Source organism: Molossus molossus, unplaced genomic scaffold (assembly GCF_014108415.1).
Source record: "Molossus molossus isolate mMolMol1 unplaced genomic scaffold, mMolMol1.p scaffold_m16_p_15, whole genome shotgun sequence".
Classification (NCBI taxonomy): Eukaryota; Metazoa; Chordata; class Mammalia; order Chiroptera; family Molossidae; genus Molossus; species Molossus molossus.
In genome coordinates this window covers 55,509,384-55,530,298 of record NW_023425350.1, presented here as the reverse complement: position 1 = coordinate 55,530,298, position 20,915 = coordinate 55,509,384, and the positions used below count along the sequence as shown (strand labels likewise).

General features: G+C 50.1%; 1 protein-coding gene across 1 annotated transcript in view; it reads right to left on the bottom strand.

Moving 5' to 3' along the window:
* Positions 1-253: 253 nt before the first annotated feature.
* HK2 (hexokinase 2) overlaps positions 254-20,915 on the bottom strand; it is a 58,701-nt gene continuing 38,039 nt past the window's right edge. The window contains exons 4-18 of the mRNA XM_036262506.1: positions 20,216-20,335; positions 19,472-19,567; positions 18,445-18,544; positions 17,956-18,139; positions 15,085-15,240; positions 13,140-13,373; positions 10,704-11,008; positions 9,815-9,963; positions 9,436-9,555; positions 5,667-5,762; positions 5,157-5,256; positions 4,876-5,059; positions 3,418-3,573; positions 2,001-2,234; positions 254-473 (exon numbers count right to left, since the gene is read on the bottom strand). Of these exons, the coding sequence (XP_036118399.1) occupies positions 329-473; positions 2,001-2,234; positions 3,418-3,573; positions 4,876-5,059; positions 5,157-5,256; positions 5,667-5,762; positions 9,436-9,555; positions 9,815-9,963; positions 10,704-11,008; positions 13,140-13,373; positions 15,085-15,240; positions 17,956-18,139; positions 18,445-18,544; positions 19,472-19,567; positions 20,216-20,335 (2,379 nt within the window). The 3' untranslated portion in view covers positions 254-328. The remainder of the gene's footprint in view (positions 474-2,000; positions 2,235-3,417; positions 3,574-4,875; positions 5,060-5,156; positions 5,257-5,666; positions 5,763-9,435; positions 9,556-9,814; positions 9,964-10,703; positions 11,009-13,139; positions 13,374-15,084; positions 15,241-17,955; positions 18,140-18,444; positions 18,545-19,471; positions 19,568-20,215; positions 20,336-20,915) is intronic.

Genomic DNA, 20,915 nt, shown 5'->3' with positions numbered 1-20,915 from the left:
AGTATCTCCATCCTGTAGGATTATACAGGGACATGGAATTCGGCCAGGGGGACTACTAAAGGTTAACATTTGTCTTAAGTTTTCAGAGAACCAAGGGGAATGGTTGTGATGAGTGTGAACAAATCCTTACTTCAAACTGTATTTATCTCAGGAGGGCCAAGGCTTGGGCACGGAACTCTACAGTGAGGACACACACAGACAAAACGCAGGCTGGCAGGGTCCTCTTTGCCCAGGAAGAGCTGAGGGGTCTGTCTCTGACACAGGGGGGGACATAATTTAAAGCGGGGAAGAGGGGAACCAGGGGAAGTCCCTTCTGACTTCAGGGACTCTATCGCTGTCCAGCCTCACGGATGCGGCAGGCCACAGCAGTGATGAGAGCCGCCCCCTTCCCGCTGCCATCCTCTGACTCCAGGAAGGACACGTCACATTTCGGAGCCAGGTCCTTCACCGTCGCGTGCATGACTTTGGCAAAGCTGGAGAAGTTGAGAGGAAGACACAGAATAAAAACCTTAGTCACGATTGCTTTGTATCCCCAGAGATGAGACCTTGAAGTGATGCTGGAAACCCCGGAATAACTAGATGAAGAAAAGAATGACAGCTGCCGTGTACTAAATACTCACTACATATTACACGAGAAAACCGAGGCTTGGAATCACTAGCAAAATGCCCCCATTCTATGTCAGAGCTGGTGAGTGGTGATAAGATTCAAATGTCTGAGATTCTGGCGAGTTGTGGTTTTGTTTTTTAATATGCTTTTATTGATTTTCATGAGAGAGGAAGGGAGGAGAGAGAGAGAAACGTCAATAAGGGAGAAACTTGAATCAGCTGTCTCCTAAATGCCCCACCCCCCACCCCCCCGGGGATCAAGCCTGCAGCCCGGTCATGTGCCCTGATGGGGAACCGAACTGATGACCCCTCAGTCAACCAACTAAGCCACACCAACCAGAGCTAGCAAGCTGTGTTCTTAAAACTAATCAGTGAAAGAGCCTGGCCGGTGTGGCTCAGTGGTTGAACGTTGACCCATGCACCAAGAGGTTGCCAGTTTGATTCCTGGTCGGGGCACATGCCCAGGTTGTTGGCCAGATCCCCAGTGGGGGGCATGCAGGAGGCGACCAGTCAGTGTTCTCTCTCATCGATGTTTCTAGCTCTCTCTCCCCCTCTCCTTTCCTCTCTCTCTCAAATCAATAAAGAAAAAACAAAAACTAGTCAGTGAAAGAGAAGTTCAATGATCATGGATGCCACAAGTGTGCCTGGCACAAATGCATAACCTGGTCTTACTCTTTGGAGGGAAGAACCAAGCCCCCATGCATTCTATTTTCCAGAGGTACTGTCTCACATCAGACCCAATTGAGTGCAAAAATGTCATTAAAGGCAAAAGGAGCATGTTCAGGTGGTCGCTGTTGGGACATCACAGGGACCTGCCCCCTCATCTGAGGCTGCTAACAGCAAACCCCAGTGCTGGTAGCTAGTCCTAATTCTCACCCGGGACCAAGGCCCCCATGTCGCAGTGACCATGCACATCAACAAAAGGGACTGGGAGCTTCTCAAAGGCTACTCTTCTCACTACTGTGTGAACTCTGGGCAAGTCTCTCAACTCCTCTATCCAATCGGCAAATGTCTCCATCTCACTCCATCCCGCCTACTGCCCGGGCCAGGGGCATAGCTTCAGCTGAAAAGCTTCCAGGGGAGAAAGACTAGGGCATTTCCTGACTTTGAAATAATTTATTCAAAACATATGCCAATATATGAAGAAAGGAGAAGAAAAATGGTGATCAGAGTTGAGAAGGACCAAGTCACCATAGCACTTACCCCAGGCAGGGGACAGTGAACAGGGGACTTGGGTGTGGAAACACAGGCCTACTCCTGGTTATTAACCATTAATCTATAATATGTCCATTACAGACACTCTTTGGAATGCCTGATTACCTTTTCTAAGGGAAAGCAGGGAGAGAGCAGACAGAGAGGGAGAAAGATGGACAGGGAGTGTGGCGGTCACTCACTGAGGATGGAGCTTGTAGAGGGTTCCGTCCACACCCACTGTCACTTTCAGAGAGTCCAGCCCACGGTTTTCTCGTATTTTGTCCACCACGGCGGCCATGCCTGCGCCACAGAGCTGGGCCGCCCGCCGTGCCACCACTGCGCACACCTCCTTGACGATGATGCTGTCGTCACAGGTGCTCTCAAGCCCCAAGTGGTGCAGGATGGCTCGGACCTGCAGCAGGGCCAGGCAGTCACTGGGGCGGGAGGGAGACAGCAAGTGGTCAGTCGTGCCAAGAGCGGCCCGGCCCGGGGCCTGTCACTCTAGGGCCCTGGCCATCAGCAGCTGAGTGTAAAGGCCAGTGCCCTGGAAGACAGCTCCTGTTCTAAACTCAGTTCAGAAACCAGCGTTCATCCCACTGGGCCACGCGGACTCTTCCTGCGTGTGGCGGGAACGTGAAGAAACAGTGCCCTATTCCACTTGGCCCAGGTGAGGTCCGGCAATGCTACTACAGAACTGAAACGCAAAACAAAAGGAAATTCACTGTCTAAGTATTCCACTCGTTTGGAAATATTAAAGGCAAGACAGTGCTCATGTGCGGCAGTTGTCAGTTGCAAAGCTCTCTCACGTCCACTCTCAATGCTGTGCACGGGTCACCAGGACAAGCATCGCCGGCCAACAACAGGTCCGTGTTCTCTTTCTACTCCCCCACCTGGGTGGTCTAAAATCCAATTGTGCACTATTTATGAAACACATGCAAATAAAATTGTGGGAAGAAAATAAACCCTGGTCTATAAAGGGTACGGCATGAGAACCCTGGGATCACTGTCTTGCACACACACAGACACATAAAGTATGTTCTTTCTATTCACTGGTGCAGACAGCCTTGGGCCCCACTCATGTCGGTTCTTGTTTTTCTATATGCCTGAGAGTAATGACACAGCGTTTTTAAAGGGCCCTGAAATTCACCATCCTAATTTGGAGCAGACTTTTCTGCCACTAGACTAGTGAGAGGAGGCTTTGCTTTGAGCCGCCACACGGCCTCCTTCTGCATTGCCTGACGAGCTGGTGCCTTATCACTGCAGCCAGCAGTTAGGAAGAACCCTCCGGCCATGTGTAAGTGCAGTAAATAGGTTACTGGCCTCTGTGCATTCTGATTTCCACCTCAAGTATCTTCCTAACTTTGATGTTTGATCTAAAACTCAGTATTACTTCGCATAGGCTTAGCATGATTCTTCATGGGAATATTATGTTTTCCCTTAAAATGCCAAGTGTCCATAAGCTATTTGAAATATATACTATAGATACAAATGTGTGAGCAACTAAACTGACCTTTCTGTAAGCCACGTCCTGATCTGACTTGAGCTTTGGAAATCCTTCAGCTTGTCTGTCCATGAGGAGGACATGGCCCTACCGTACTCCAGGACCTAAATTCTCACCTCTCAATTTGAGACAGGAACTTGGTTTCAAAGATTCCCCTTGTCTTGAGCCGTTCTGAGATGCGGCCACGGAAGAGCAGCCCACGTTTGGTGAAATTGATGAGGATGTTTCGGACAATCTCGCCCAGGTACATGCCACTGATCATTTTCTCAAACCTGCAATGTGGGTGACATCCACGGGGATTAAGTAGGAAAGGAAGTGATGAGACCCGACAGACGAGTCAGTCACCCCTGACACAACTGAAAGCAGAGGGCGTGCAGATTTCCCTCGACAGGAAAGGAAATGCTTCTTGACCCACTTGGGCATGATTCCTGGTGTTCGGTGAAGCTGGCTACAGTGCCCGAGGCCCACAGAGTTCCCTGTAACTGGCCCATCTTCTGTTCTCATTTCCCTTCCAAGGCTTATTCCTGACTCCTCGAGAAGAAATACACACCCAAAATTACCACACTTCCAGGAGAAGCGTAGGAGTCTTTATCCTTAACCTCAGTAGGCATTTAGCATGCTTTCTCTTACTCCTAATCATTAACACTTCAGTAACCAGTGCCAGCTGGAGATGCCCTGCCCTGGCCACCAAAACGGAATGTGACTACTCGGTGGCTGAGGGCCTTTTGGCCCCGAATAGTGCCTTGCAAAACTCATGGTTCCCAGTGTCAACCAAGACCCTGTGGCTACTCCGTTTTGCTTTACCCCATCCTGTATCCCTCATTAACATTGCCTGTGACCTCTACTCTAGACAGATGTTTTGCAAATATATTGTGCAATACATTGGTCCCTGGTTAATCTCATTAGGAAACACTACATCTTCCTAGTGGGAAGTGTGCTGGATCTTGCGCTACAGTCTCTCAGCTCAGATTCCTACACTACACGCGGGCCTCTGTGATGCTGGGGCTGGCCCTCGTCCAGTCTGACTACAGAGGGCACCACATGCTGGATGGAGGGAGGAGAGGGAGAGGTCTGCTCCTGCCTGCTTCCTGTTCCCACCTGCCTCACTCCAGTAATGCTTCTGCTTCTTCACCCTGGTAGCATCGCTGGTTCCACCGACCTTTGTTTCTCCCACCATCCCGGACCGAGATCTCAACGCTCTCTCCCCTGCCTGCTCCCAGAATCCTAGGGGCGGAACGGCTTCTTACACGTACTAACTCCATATTCCTCAGTGTCCCCCTCTTCATCCCTCTAAAACCTGTGTGGCTGGTCCCCTAGGTAAAATCTCCTTGCAATATACTGTTACGACTTGTTTTCCCAACCGGGCTCGGAAAGCTTCACAGTCCAGCAGGGGAAAGGACTTCACCCAGAACTTTCCAGATGTATTGGATAAGAACCCTTTCCAAGGAAATCCCTTCTTTAACATCTCAGGAGAGAGAACGCTGTGGGATTTCCTGTTGCAGAGGATCTCATTACTTGTCACCATCCAGTTCTGGGATACATGTACCAGGGGCCACACGCACTTGGGTGCCTACCTCTGCTTGCCAGGGTTGAGGGAGAGCTCATCCACAGCCACATCAAATTCCGTGCGGAAGTCATCCAGGCAGCCATTGTCCCCGAAGGCCCCCCACTCCATGTTGACACACATCCGCCCCTCATCCCCGTCCACCAGCTCCACGTTCCGCATCTCCTCCATGTAGCAGGCGTTGCTGCCCGTGCCTGCCAATCATAGAGACGTCAGGGCCTCACTCAGCATCATCTCCCACTCACCCAGGGCTGTGTGTCCCCAAGTGGGAAGGAAGGCCTAGGTCCTTACCAACAATGAGGCCAACTTCACAGTGAGGGTCTTCATAGCCACAAGTCATCATAGTCCCGACTGTGTCATTCACCACGGCGACCACATCCAGGTCGAACTCCTGATGAGAAGCAAAACAGATCCCCAGTCCACAGACGAACCACAACCTTATAGCCCGTCGGACACTTGCAAGGGAGGTTCACAGGAATATAAAACATAAAGCATGGCTCATTCTCTCTCTGCACGCAGGTCTCTGCTCAAATGTCGCCTCCTCAAAGGCTTCCCTGGTTCTACTCTTTAACGGAGTGCCCCGTCCCCAGCCCACTCACTGCGTCCTCACCCCACTTCACTTTTCTTCATCGCTCCACAGCGCTGACATTAGTTCCTGGGTTTGTTTACAGCACAAGGGTTTGTGGTGGTCATTCCTGAATCCCCAGTGCCAAGGGCCGGGCTGGACACACAGCCACGCCACAAACTGCTGGAGGGCTGAGCTAATTCTCCCGCTAAGCAATTCCCCCATTCTGAACACACCTCTCGCCGGTGGATGGCTTCCTTCAGCAGGCTCACCACGTCCTCGCCCTCACAGCCAGACGCCTTAAAGCCTTTAGTCCACTTGAGGAGGATGCTCTAAAAAAGCACAGTAATTGGGGTATCAGAGAAGGACTCCTGGGTCACCCCCTTACACAGGTTATACAGATTCCCCTTAGTAACCAATCATCTCACCCACAATGATTCTAAACTGGTTTCCCTCACTTGGATTTACTGAGTGCCTAGTGTGTACCAGGTAGCAGACTAAGCACATCTCATGTTACAGTATTTTTTTTTTTATTAATTTATTTATTTTATCCTCACCCAAGGACATTTTTGCATTTATCTTCAGATAGAGCGGGAGGGAGAGAGAGAGGAAGAAAGAGAGAGAAAAACATCGATGTGAGAGAGACACATCGACTGGCTGCCACCCACACGACCCCAACAGGGGCCGGGGACAAACTGCAACCGAGATACGTGCCCTTAGCGGGAACCGAACCCGGGACTCTCTGGTCCACGGGCCAACGCTCTAACCGCTGAGCCAAATCGGCCAGGGCTCATGTTACAGCATTTAATCCTCACAGCAACCTTGTGAATGTTTATCATTATCGTGCCCATTTCACAGGTAACTATGGCTGTGGAGTGACCTGCCCAGTCCCGCAGCTTGGAGGAGAGGAACGGGACTCCCCGGCCCGCGACAGCATGGCTGGGCCACGGGCACCACACGGCTGCGCCTGCCGGGGACCTGAGCTCTACAGGCTCGTTTCCGCTGCTGCGAAGGGCCGTTCGCCCTGCTCCCGCCCCAGCCCACAGAGGGGTCAGCGTGTGCCTCCTGATTTTCAAGCTCCAGTACACAGAGAGCAAGTGCCCCGCCCACACAGTTGGGGTGATATCCAGGCTTCACCACCATCCCAGTGAGGGACTCACTCCGAGCTCCTTGGGGTTCCCCACTGCCCTCCCATGTTCTAAAAAATTTGTTTTCTTTTACTGATTTTTAGAGAGAAAGGAAGGGAGAGAGAGAGAGATACAGAAACATCGATGAGAGAGAACACTGACTGGCTGCCTCCTGCGTGCCCCCCACTGGGGATTGGCCCACAACCTGGGCATGTGCTCTGACCGGGAATCAAACCAGCGACCTCCTAGTGCATGGGTCGATGCTCAGCCCCTGAGCCACGCCGGCCAGGCAGCCCTCTCATCTATAATGTGGTCCTTTGCCATGTCAGGGACCCTCAGGGAGCAGATAAAATGGAGGCTTTAAAAGTGAAAGAAACTTTCAAAACAGAGAGGGTTTTGTTCGCTGGTTCCCTCTTCACAGCTGCAGCCCGTCAAGAAACAAATGTGAAGGAAACCCAGGCCCCCTTCCCAAGACACCAGAATCCATAAATGGGCTGTGTGCTCACTATCTACCCACTCGCATGGCTCTTCCAGGCCTCGTTGGGCTGTTCATGCCCACCAGCCCAGCATTTCACGGTCCAGGAATTTGGTATCACTAGCCAACCTGAGTGTGTCCCTGTGCTCGGATCCCGGGAGATTCGGAAAAACAAAGTGCAAGCCGGCAGTGTCCTGGTCTACACACCACACCCAAACACCCGTGTGCTTATTTCCACCCAGCTTTCCGGTCTACAAATTAGCCTTACGTTGCTAACGGAAGTTTGTATTTTGCCCACTCTCGAGTTTAAAAATTGTTCACATAAAATTATTTCAGGTGGAACTATGACAAGCAGTCTGGGGAGACACGCCCAAGGCCAGGCTACCTGAAGGGCAGCTGGAGGCCTCCAGGCCTCCGCACCTGCTGATTTTCCCACCGAAGGTGATCTCACCAGAACAGAACCCGGCTTCTGCTTTAGTTTCTCTGAATCTTTATAATTCTAGACTGAACACATGATCCTTATAGAAACTTATAACATATAGACCTGGAATCTTACAAACCAGGCAAAAGAGTTAACATGTCTTGGCCACCATATGAATATAAAAAAGATATACATAACATGTTGGCATGTGAAGTAAGACAGTGTCTGTTTTAAAACACTTCAGTAGGAAAAGTCTGGAAATATATACACTGGAGTGTTGTTTTTATCTTCCTATTAATCATATTTTCTATATGTATCGTAGAGAGGTAACACTTTTCTTCAAACAATATTGTTTTACCGCCAGTGTTCGCCTGCCACGCTGAAATTTCTTCCAAAAAACTAGTTCCTGATATGAAGCAGTGAATGACTCATAGTTTATTATTTCCTGACCATTCAAGTTAGGTTTGTTTCTCATGTCTTTGTTGTAATAAGTAATGTTTCATTAAATACCACATAAATATTTATCCACACGTTTGATCATTCCCTTTGCAAATTAATGCAAATGTGAAGGCTCTGAAAACCCAAGGCGTTGACGCTGAAACGAAACTGGAAAAGCTCAAAGCAACGCTGGGGTAGTTGACACTGGTCAAATGTTAACAGATGGTGGGAAATCCTGGGTTAGGCAGGGTTTTTAATGCAGAACATCCCCAAACCTTAACTGTCTTAGTGCACACGGTGAATTTAACGCTCAGAGGGGAGGAGTAGGAGGCACTGGCAGATCCCTGCTGGGCAACAAGGGAGTACTGCTCCAGGCACCCTGGAACATGCGGCCTTCCCTCGCCACTGGGCCAAGCTCACTGAACCTGGGACGGTCCAGCCTGCGTGTCCTCGTCCACACTGCAGGCCTGCTCGCCCTTCTCCCCTACAACTCATTCTACTGACTTGGACGGCCCAAGGACTCCTCACGGCCTCCATGCACGTGCTCAGGACACATCACACCGCACGTCCTCGGGGCCTTCACACCCCATTGGTGCCCCCGTTTCAAACAGAAGCTCTGGCTTTTCTGAGCTTGCTTCATCAGTCCAGTCTATTTGTAAGCCCCTAACTTACACCTAGCAGGAACTATGCCTCCGGTCCCCTGGCAACTCCACCCACAGCATACTATCCACTTGCACCATGCACATCAGCTTCAAAGTAACAAAGACACAGAGGAACAACTGCTTAAATGACAGTGTTTTGACATTTATGTACCAAGTACAGACCCAGACCAAGCCCAAGCATCACCTCCTGGCTCTCTGACACTTCTCAGCACACTCATGTCCAGTATATCTGGGAGCACCCGTCTTCCCCCACATGCTTCATTCATTGAAGGGAATGAAAAACAAAGGCGAGTCTAGAAAAGAGTGAGGGCATCCAAACGACCGAAGATGAATGCAAATGTCCTGAGCTCAAAACAAGGGCCTCAGAAGCAGCTGAGCTTAACTGAGAGCATAGGCTTAGGTGTTAGGAAACCAGAATTCAAATCGTGGCTTAGCCGTTCCCAAGCTGTCTGACCTGGTCTAGGTCTTGCAACCTACGCAATGACGGGGTTTGATATCTGGCATCTCTATAGACCTTATTTTCCTTTCTGCAAAATGGGTATACAAACACCTGCCTCATATGTTGCCGTGAGGGTTAAATGAAATAATGCATGTAGAGAGCCTAGCATAGTAACTGGCATAGTGTACGTAAAAATGTTAGTTGTTAATATTTTGATTAGAGTCATCACTGTCGTCCCAAAGATTGTTTGTTACAGCCAAGCTAACCTATTTAAGCTCGACCAGCTCTGACGTACTCATTCGCACCAACAGGCCCCTCCTCACGACTGGTCACTCATGCTTTTCTTTTTCTCCTCTAAGCTCAACTTTCTGGCCTGCTCCAAACTCTGGCCAGTATACAGTCAATAAAGTTCACAGAAGAGACCTCCAGAAAGGTTCTGTTACCTCGTCCAGGCTGTTCTGCTGGCAGGGGAAGGAGAAGGTGAAGCCCAGGGGGAGGGACACGCCCTTCATGCCCATGTACTCGAGGAAGTCGGCGATGCACTGGACGATGTGGTCAAAGAGCTGCAGGGAGAGTTGGGCTCTAAGGGAAGGAGCCCTGGCCAGGGCAGGCTTCCCCCAGCAAAGCTGAGCACAAGTGAGGCCTCAATCCAGGAGAAATGCAACGTCAAGTGCAATCCTGAGTAAGGCCAGCTCTGGGTCCTGGCCCACCTAGCCCCCCCCTCCCATCCCCCGGGACCATTGCAGCAGGAAGCAATGGTCCTCCCAGGCAAGAAGCAGGTGTGTACTGGGGTCCCCTCCCAGTGGCCTTGCCCTGCCTCACCTCGTCCCCTGTGCCGTGCATGACCTCCTGCGGGATGGCGTAGATCTTGTTGTGCATCTCCACTCCGCGCCGCTTCCCATTCCGCACACGTACCAGCAGCACCCGGAAATTGGTACCCCCAAGGTCCAAGGCCAGGAAATCACCTTTCTCTGGAAAATAAATCCAGAAAGACGATGAGCCATCACTTGACCACAGCAGAGTGACAAGGTCTAGAGCACCTCCCCCCAATGGGGAGCTTTCCCAAGGGGCCCTCTACAACCTCAGGGGTGATGGACTGTGAGCTCCACCTAATAGTAAAGAAAGTAAGATCCCAGGACCAGAGACCTGCTGGCTCCTTAGTGGTTCTCAAATGAGTTCAAGTGGCAGAGGCCCCAGGAGTCACAACAAGCTCTAAGAACAAGGGAAAGGGTGACATGGTGCACTAAAAACTATCTAAACATGCCATTTGTGCTAAAGCAAAGGACACCTTACGTTAGGCTCTAGAATAGAGAAGGAACAACAGGGTCAAATGCCCTCCTCTGTGACCCTGGTGACATGGAGCGGTGGTGGCCACAGCTCCCAGTTAGCCACGTGATCCCCAGGGTAAACAGCCGGCCCTCCACTGTGTCCGATGATTTTGCCCAACTGTAGGCTAATGTACGCAAGTGTTCTGAGCACATTTAAGGTAGGCGAGGCTAAGCTGTGGTATTAGGTGTATTAAATGCATTTTCAACTTACGAAGAATTTATTGGGATGTAGCCCTGTGGTAAGTTGAGGAGCATCTGTACTACAGTTGGAGAAACATGTTCTGGTCCAAAAATTTAATGCTAAGGCTAAGGAGTCCTCCCAGAGTGTCAACACCAGGACAAGGGTCCATCGTGGTGATCTGAGTGGCATCCCTGCCACATACCTGTGCCATCAGGGGTGGCGCACACGTAGGTGGGCAGCATCTTGACAGGGGCAATGGCGTGAGTCTCCTTGCTCAGACCTCGCTCCATTTCGACTCTCATCCTCCTCTTGACTTCCAGCAGCTGCTCGCGGCTCAGCTTCAGAGACTCCAAGGTCTTCTGGCGGGCTCGGTGTTGGTCGGCCAGCCGGTAGGCCACTGCCGTGACCATGGCAGCCCCCTTGCCGCTGCCATCCTCAGAGCGGAGGAAGCGGACGTCGCAGTCAGGCACCAGGCGCCGCACGGTCTTGTGAAGCCGCTTGGCGAAACTGCAGTCACCAGGATGGGGTAAGAGATGGGAATGCACAGCTAGGGTCAGTGGCGCTAAAGGTTGGAGCATTAGCCCACCACCTCAGCACAAAGGCACCTCAGCCAAGAGGCACCTGCAGAAGCAGATGCTGCCCTGAACGTCTCCTCCCCACTCTTTCCCAAGTTAGGGTCACTGTACAAAAGCTCAAATATTCAGCTGTGTCCCCTTGCTGGATCCAACGCCTACTGAAAGGAAAGGACCCTTCTAGGAAGCCAGTACCCCCTGCAGGTGGTCACACAGACCTCCTCCTCCCACAGACCACAGCTCCCCTGCCCCATTTAGCACCCTCTTTGCTGGAGAAGCCCAATAAAATCAGGTGGTTCTGACACCAATTACTATTCATGTTTCATCCCTCATTTCATTAGATGCCTCCTGGGAAAGACCCAAATCAGAAAAAGTTGAAATGTTCTTCTGGGCTTTGGCCTCTCCTTGGCCAATTTCTGCCAAAGACCCCAAAGATGTCTAAACAGGTATGTTCAGCAAGAAATTCTCAGGGTGGTGGTTGCTTTGAGCCATGGTCTCCGGACCTCACCATTCCAAGTGTGGTCTGTGGGCCCGAAGCATCACTGAGCTGCACCCAGAACTTCTGAATCAGAATCGGCCCCTTAGCAAGATCCCCAGGTGATTCATGTGCACTTTCAAGTGCTTGAAGCACTGGACTAGGCCAGGGCATGGCAGAGCTGAGACCTTCGGCATCAACCAGTTCAGTCAGTGAAGGCCCACTGACCTGCCACTTACCACAGGTGAGCATATGTGATAAGTGGGCACAATAAAGATAGATCTCCCAGGTCCCAACTGAAATTTGCATATTTTGGCACCTATGACCCAAGGGATCAAAACATGAAGGGCAGGGAGGATCAACTCAATACCCAGGTCAGCCAGAGAGGCTAATAACCCACTGGGATGGGGGGCCCCTGGCAGAGGACACAGGACCTGGAAGGACCATCAAGAATCAGGAGAGAGCCCTGGCCAGTTTTGCTCAGTGGTTGAAGCATTGGCCTGCGGTCCAGAGAGACGCGGGTTCGGTTCCCGCTAAGGGCGTGTACCTTGGTTGCAGTTTGTTTCCGGCTCTGGTTGGATATGCGGGTGGCAGCCACTCGATGTGTCCCTTTCATGTTGATGTTTCTCTCTCTCTTTCTCTTCTTCTCTCTCCCTCCCACTCTATCTGAACAAAAAAATGGAAAAATGTCCTCGGTGAGGATAAAAAAAAAAGAATCAGGAGAGAGGGAGGAGGGTGTCAATGGGGGGAAAAGGGGAAATATCTATAACAAAAATAAATTAACTTAAAAAAATTATTTTAATTAAAAAAATTTTTTTAAATACAGTATACATTGAAACTAATATAATACTGAATATCAACTGTAATTTTAAAATTTTTTTAATTTTTAAAAAGACGTGAGTTTTCCCCTCCCAAAAATAGACTACGTATATCAAGTCATTGTGTTGTATAACTGTAACTAATACAATTTCATGTCAATTATATTGCGATAAAAATAAATGTTTTTATTTTGTATCCTCACCCGAGGACATTTTTTCATTTATCTTCAGAGAGAGAAAAACATGGATGTGAGAAAGACACATGGACTGGTTGCCACCCACACAACCCCAACCGGGCTGGGGACAAACTGCAACCGAGGGAGGTACGTGCCCTTAGCGGGAACCGAACCCAGGACTGTCTGGTCCGCGGGCTCTAATCGCTGAGCCAAAACCACAGAGGAATAAGTATTTTTAAAAAGTTAAAAAAAAAAAAGAAGCAGGAGAGAGCCAAAGAAATGAGTAAAGAGAAACACTAACTCCTACACAAGAGGGTGGCAACAAGAGCCCCGGGGGCCAGGAGCAGACCCCCCACCCCCTAGCTCCGGTGGTCAGCGGCCTTCAGAAACGCCACCCACACCAAGAACGGCACCTCCCAGCTCCCACTTGCCCACCTGGGAGCTTTTATTCTACCAAGACCCTCAACTCCACAGTCCATCCCGACCACCCCAGAATGCAGAGTTGCCGGTGGCGTCACTGGGGTCTCTCTCGAGCCTGTCAGGGGTCCCCGGGTGCTCTGGGAGCCCCATCGCTATGGGTCCCGAAGGCGGACTCACTGCGGGTGTTTCTTGTAGACGGAGCCGTCCACCCCGACGGTGGAGCGCAGGCGGTCCTCGCCCTTGTTCTCCTTGATGCGCCGCAGCACAGCCGCCAGGGTGGCCCCGCACAGGTTGGCTGAGCGTGTGGACACGATCTGGCAGATCCGGTGAGTGGCCACGCAGTCCTCCTGTGTCGGGTCTATGCCCAGCCGCACCAGGACCTCCCGGGCCTTCCGGATACCATCCTTCTCCCTAGGAAACAGAGACAGTGTGCGGGCTGACAAGGAAGCCCCTCAGCTTCGGCAGATGCCATCACCCGGTGAGGACAGACGCCTACTTCACTGCTCTGCCCACCATGGGGAGTTGAACAAGGAGGGGGGAACACAATGAAGGCTCCTCCCCCAGACAGACAGACAGACACACAGCCCAATACCACAACAGGTGCCTCTCTTTCCCGACCTGATGAGAAAAACTGACATTTCTTATGCACGTACCATGTAAGGACAAGGCCCTGTTCTCAGGTGTTTACACACCAAGGTGTGTGAGAGCGTTTGTGCGTTTGCTTGTGTCGTGGGGCAGACGGAGCGGTGTCCCTTCTCCCCACCACCTCTGACCGGTGGTCCCAGCTGTGGAGCCCACTCTGCTTTCTATAAAGCAGCCAGAGTCTACTGCATTTCAGGACAGAGTGGGCGCTGCTTGGGTAGCACTCTTCTCGGGGGAACAAAGGACACACCCCAGGACGTCATCCCTTTGGGGTCTAACAAGTAGGCACAGTGCCTTCAAGAGTTTCCATCTCAAGTCATTTGATCTGTTTCGCTGCTCCCTTGACACCAAAATCACCCCCCGCCCAACTCTGGATATTGTTCACTGCAAAAGAAAAATTAGGCCACCCTCTGCCCTGGCGGTTTGGCTCAGAGGTTAGAGCATCGGCCCGCAGACTCCTGGATTTGATTCCAGCCAAGGGCACATACCTCGGTTTCGGTTCCTCCCAGGCCCTGGTCAGGGTCCTGCGGGAGGCAACCAATCAATGTGTCTCTCTCACATTGATCTCTCTCTCTCTCTCTCTCTCTCTCTCTCTCTCTCTTCCTCCTTCTCTCCCTCCCACTCTATCTGAAGATAAATGAAGAAATATCCTCAGGTGAGGATTAAAAAAAAATTTGCCCTGGCCGGTTTGGCTCAGCGGTTAGAGCGTCAGCCTGCGGTCCGGAGAGACCCGGGTTCGGTTCCCGCTAAGGGCATGTACTTCGGTTGCAGTTTGTCCCCGGCCCTGGTTGGTCGTGTGGGTGGCAGCCACTCGATGTGTCCCTTCACGTCGATGTTTCTCTCTCTCTCTCCCTTCCTCTCGCTCTCCCTCCCACTCTATCTGTACAAAAAAATGGAAAAATATCCTCGGGTGAGGATAAAAAAAAAAACCAAAAAAAAAAAAATTAGGCCACCCTCACTCCCACCCCTGCTGCTCCATGAACATGCAGGCTGGGCTCTACCTAATGGAGCTGAATGACTGTATCTGGGTGCCATCCAAGGACCTATTTTTCTGTTATGAAGCAGGGGTCAGAATGGAGTCCTTTCTGAGAATCACTAATAGAGAATGAAATGTCAGAGTTTCAGAACAAGGGAAAGGAAATGGATTCAAATGAGTCATTAAGGGGCCCATGGGGAGCCTCCAGCACTAAGCCAGCCCCACCCCAGCCCCACCCCATGCCAAGCAGGAATGCAAGTGTGACCTGTGCCTGGGGAGGCCAGTCGGTCCCGCACCACGAGGTACTTGGGAAACCAGCATGCTCAAAATAGACAAGAGTGGAGACTATCTGGTAAGTGACCTCAAGCCAAAAGCCCACCATGGCCCATGTTGGGTGGGACCCTCTTGCTTGTCCACATTCAAGGGGTCAAGAGCCAGTGCCCCTTACTCATCCCCAACTGCCTGTCCACTCTTCAGTAAAGAGACAGGCACCCAAAAACTTACCCTTCAATATATGAAACGTCTTTGGTCTCAAAGCGGCCCTTGGCGAGGAGTTCGGAGCTGAGCTTCCCCCTGAAAAGCAGCTCCTCCTTGGCCATCTTCACCAGGATAAGCCTCACCAGTTCCCCCATGTACATCCCACTGATCATTTTCTCAAATCTGCAGGAAGATACAGCCCAGAAAACAAGTCGAGTCCCTGCTATCTGTGAACTCACAACTTCCCGGTGAAGGCAACAGGCATCCACATGACATTTTCACAAATGTTAGAGGCTGTGCACAACGAAGTGTGAACTTGTGTGGTGCAGCCTGGGAATGGGCTGTATGAAGAGCCACCCTCCTTGACCTACGGAGAAGGACCGGCCACGAGCAGGCAAACAAAACATCCAAGGAGTGTGGGACATTCTGGAATAGTCTGAATTTTAAGTAAAGTGAGTTACACTTAAGGTAGTGAGTTTCACATTTTTTTTCTCTAGCAAGAGATTTTTGAAAATGAAATCTAATGTAGAATGGAGCTGAGTACTTTTTTACAAGAGAAAAAGAAGGTCAATCTGATTAAATTGGGGGGAGGGGTGCAGGCCCAGCAATGCATCACCTCACACTGCCCCTGCCCCCTTGCTGGCCATTTGTGGATTCCTAAGAAAAGTGTGAAAACCACCAGGGGTGGTAGCGGGGAGGGGTGATGGGGCAAGATTAGAGATCAGAAGGGCAGGTGGGGACAATTGAGAAGGAACTCAAAATTCTTGGGAATATGGAAGTGAGATATGCTGGAAGTTTCTGAGCAAGAAGGTGGTAAGATAAAGGCTTGTTGCCCTGGCCAGTTTGGCGTTGGCCCTCAGACCAAAGAGTTTCGGGTTTGATTCCGGTCAAGGGCATGTACCTCGGGTTGCAGTTCAGTTCCCCAGCTATGTCTCTCTCGCATCGATGTGTGTGTGAGGATTTAAAAAAAAAAAAAAAAAAAGATAAAGGCTTAAGAACCACCAGCTCCGGCAGGCCCCAAACTGACAGCAGTTGGGTAATTTACTCCTTCAACACTAGATGGCAATGTTCTTTAGAAGACAGTCTTTCTGTATCAGACTGCGAAAGGAGAAACCAAGCCCTTACAATTCTTTTTGGCAAAGAAGGCCCTTTCTTGATATCTCAGAAAGGATCTGGGTCCTAGGGAGAGGAGGCCCCCAGGGCCTGCGGCACTAACTAGGCCAGGCTTCTTCAAGGAGGCCGGCAGCAGGGCTGGGGAAGGGACTCAGATGTCTCCTGGTGCTATCTACAAGAGAGGAAGTTGGGCCCTCAGGAAGTGACTTACTCAAGACCCAAGGTCAAGTATAGCAGAACTGGAGCTAAGTGGAGAGCTGGCTAAACTGCTTGAGCAGAGGGTGCATCTGAAATGTTTCAGTGCCAGCGCAGCCTGGGAAGCAGACCGGGCTTCAACACAAGGAACTCGTGTGTCTGCTTCAGCGGCTTCTCTGAAATAGGTGGTCCTATGGGAGGTAGGAGGGGGTCCAGTGGGGCTGAGGTGTGGCAATTTTTTAAGTTTTTAATTCTAGTTTTTAAAAAAAAACACTTTCAACATTTGAGAAGTACTTATATAGAGACATTAAGAGTGAAAAAAAATTCCTACTCAAGCCCAAAAATGACCTCAGGGCTACCGCAGCTAACACCAGTTCATGTCCTCCCAGCCTCTGAATTGATTTGTCTAAGGCTAAGCCAGTGTGGGTTGCCAAGGCCGCAGCCCATTCTGTCTTCTGACACTTCAAAGGGCATTTGGCTCCTTGGAATGGTGTGGGTTGTCTCACTGATGGAGGCAGGCAATGAGTGAGTGACCTTTCAGTCCACAAACGCCTCACCAGCCACGGCAGACATAGCCAGTATGTTCCTATGAAAGTTACCAGTAAATGGACTCTCGTTTCAACATGTGAGAAAGCTTGAGACTTAAATAAATCATACGTCCCTAAGGAAGCAAGACGCTCCCTGCAAAGAGAAAGGCCCCCACCGCTGAGCTGGTTTATGGGGTTGGATTTCCTCTCCAAGCTGAGATCGGCGCTACAGGCTCTCCCGCCAGTTCCAGCAACCAGACCAGAGAGGGTCTGAACTGCTCAAAATGTGTTGTAACTGCTTCAAAACTTGCAGCAATCCCTATTTCAAGATCTGTGGGGGACATTTGGTAAATGTTTGGGAGAGTAAAATAATGTTTTGTAAGAGTCAAAAGTAACTAAATACCAAGTCTGGCCAGGCTGAAGAGTATAGCATTCAGGGTCCAAATGTTGGAGCCCTTCCTCCAGTTCACCCCAGGGCCCCGGCTGGGCCACGGGACCAGGGAAGGTGGCCAAGGAGGCCTTGGGTCTGGGCTATGCTGGGATGGGAGGTCCTGGGACTCCATGGAGTTCAGCCTAGCTCACAGGCAACTCTACCGGGGCTCTGAGTCAGAGCTTCATCTGGTCATTAGGAGCCATGTGTCACAGCCTAGTCGTCTGGACAGTGATGGGGGCGGGACCTACAAAAGGAGCTTTCACACACCCAAATCTTGGCCATCTCAACACTTTTCTAGGTGGCTCACAAACTGTTTCTGAGGGCAGCCTACAAACTGAAGGTGGATAGAAGGAGCAGGGCCACACACTTGGACTCAGGATATGACTTTCTAAAACTACTGTTCTGAGAGACAAACCAAATTATTAGCTGGTGTGTCTGCCTACTCTCTCTTTTAGAGCCCTCTCAGAAATCTACAGTCACATGTGTGTAATGAGCACAAATTCCCAGAACCAGTGGGCGCCTTGGCAACCTTTGGGGGGTGTAAGACTGTAAAGCAAAAATAAGAACCACCCCCAGCCCCGGCCAGCCCCCAGGTCAACTCCAGAGCCCACGTCCCAATCTTCTGCTTACAGTTGCTTCCCAGGGTTCAGGGAGCCCATGTCGATCTCCTGGTCAAACTCAGTGCGGATGTCATCGAGCACGCCATCGTCCCCAAAGGCCCCCCACTCCATGTTGATGCACATCCGCCCCTCGTCGCCCTCCACCATGTCAATGTGGCGCATCTCTTCCATGTAGCAGGCATTGCTGCCCGTGCCTGGCCGAAACAAGGGGCCACTCAGTGTGCACCCACGTTGTCCTCTCCCAAGCACCCATCTCCTTCTTGCCCCACCATCCTGACCCTGCCCGGGATGGCTAGGACTCCTGGGGCATCCCAACATGGTCTACTCCACTAATACCTCCAACTGTACAAGTACTGACTCAGCCCTCCAATGTGTGAATACCATTATCTTCCAATATTAAGTGCAAAGGAACATCCAGGCCATGGACCTCCTTCTTCCTTAACAGCCCCCACCCCCATCCATTGGCCAACACCAGCCCTCACACCCAGTGCTCACGCACCCACAATGAGACCAATCTCGCAGTTCTGGTCATCATAACCACAGGTCATCATGGTCCCAACTGTGTCATTCACCACAGCCACAATATCGATATCAAAGTCCTGCAGGGAGAAAAGGAGAGATCTGATCTTCACCCTCACAGAAAGGTCACAGATGTGAAGATAGAGGGGAGTAGTAGCAAGACACACAGTTCAAGAGTAACAGGGCTGCCTCCTGACTAACCCTACTCTAAACCAAAGACAGTTACAGCTGGAAATTGGGCTCAGATCCAGGCTAACAGCTGCATCTCACTCCATGCTTGTCTTCATGGAGGACTTCCCAACACCAGCCCTGCGGTCCAGTTCAAAGCCATCACTGCACTAAGAATAGCCCATCTTCTCATCATTGTCATCTTCTCTTTCTTCTTTTCTTTTTTTTTTTGTACATGCCCTAGTGGGAACCGAACCCGGGACTCTGTGGTCCACAGGCTAAGGCTCCAGCCTCTGAGCCAAACCGGCCAGGGCTCTTTATTCTTTTCTTTATCTCTCCCAGAAAGTTTTATCCTTCTGTGATCTTTATCTTGTCCTCTCTCTGCCCCATTCCACCCTAATGCCGACTTTCTTACTTGAAAATGATATTCAAGTTTCTTCAGGCTAAGAACTAAATGACTTTTCAGGTTAAGGACTAAATGGTTTTTGCACCAAGGCTAATTTATCCACCATGACAATCTGAGATCCCAAAGATATTGGGGATCATCTGTAAGAGTCTTGGTGTGGTAATTATTTTACAATATATGTATGTCAAATCATTATGTGGTACAGCCTAAATGGATACAGAGCTGTATGTCAATTATATTTCAATAAAACTGGAAAAAAAATTTAAAATATATTATTGGGTAAACATAGGAAAAAAGAAAAGAAAACCTCACCTTGAGAACCACAAAACTCCTCATGCTATACTGAGGACAGACTGGGGAAGGCTTCAGGGTGGACCCAAAAGAGCCCCAGACCCCAAGCTCCTGCCTCCCCAGCCCTGGCACCTCTACTCACCCCTCTCCTCTGGATGGCCTTCCGGATCAGAGTAACCACGTCTTTGCCTTCCACACCACTGGACTTGAACCCCTTGGTCCATGAGACCAGGAAACTCTGGAAAGGACCAAAGATTGAACATTATTAATTCCTCCCAAAACTCTGACCACACTCCTCAAACAACCATGAGTACAGCCCTCTGCCATGGGCTAACTAAACTAAAGCCATGCTGGAATGTGTACATTGCTTCCTAAATAGCCTAGCAAGAAGTCTGAGCCCCGTCAGAGACCCAGAAAGGAAATTAATTGAATGATTTCTGCATGATCAACTGTCCTCAAAAGTGAAAAAAGGCACACTATGGAACTGCCAAAATAAGACAATTGTAACCTCTCATCGTTAACTCCCCAAGCATCTTTCTTCCAAAGATATTTATCACAACACTTTAGATCAAAGGAGTTCCTGACTAATTTCTCACTCCTGTTTCCCTAAAAGGGACAAGGGACAAGGAAGGTGTGCAATGTATGAGGGTTGCACATTGTCCTCTGAGGGGCAGGGGATAAAGACCCCCCCTTCTCTGATACTTCTTCATCATCTCCCCACACCTACACACACTCATCCAGAAGCACAGAACTCTCACTATTCGAACCCCATCCACACAACCATCAGAGCCACCTCCAACACTATAGCAGCAGGTGGCTCGGAGCTCTTCCTCATCCTCCCAGCCCAAAGAATGAAGCAACAAAGTGTCTGAAGAACTCATCTTACCTCATCTAGTTTCGTCTGGATGCAGGGGAACGAGAATGTAAATCCCAAGGGGAGCTTCTTGTCTTTGATTTGTAGCTTATCCATGAAGTTAGCCAGGCATTCGGCAATGTGGTCAAACAGCTAAGGGCACACAACACAGGAAGGTGAGCAGGGAGGCAGAATAGCAGTGATTAAGAGCACAAACTTTGGGCTCTGAAAAGAACTAACTGAATGTGTGCAAGGCATGTATCCCCTGTGAAGTCTTTCTTTACTCAGTTTATAGCACAGGGATGCTAATTGTACCTGGCCTCACAGAGTTACCAAAAGGATTAAATGAGTCAATACATATAAGGGCTTAACAATAGTTAGTGCTTATTAAGTACTGTCTTCATAGTACTTATCCATAGCCCTATCAAAATAATCCCAACAAGGCAGGGAAATCACAGCCAGAGCTCATCAAAGTTGCTGCATGCCCTCAGAACAGAACAGCCTTTAGTGGCTTGTGATAACCCCCTTGAAACTGATGCACAGCTGAATGTCTAACCAGAAGGGACAGGTCATCTCAGAGCCGCAGAGTATTTTAACATCTCTGTCTCCTCTGATAGAGGGAGTAGGTGGGACAGTGTTGGCCTTCTATGAAAGGACTCAACAAAAACAAGTAACTTTTGTATTCTTTCTCCATTTTAGATAACTAATTTCCTGGGGGCAATTCAGAGAAGGT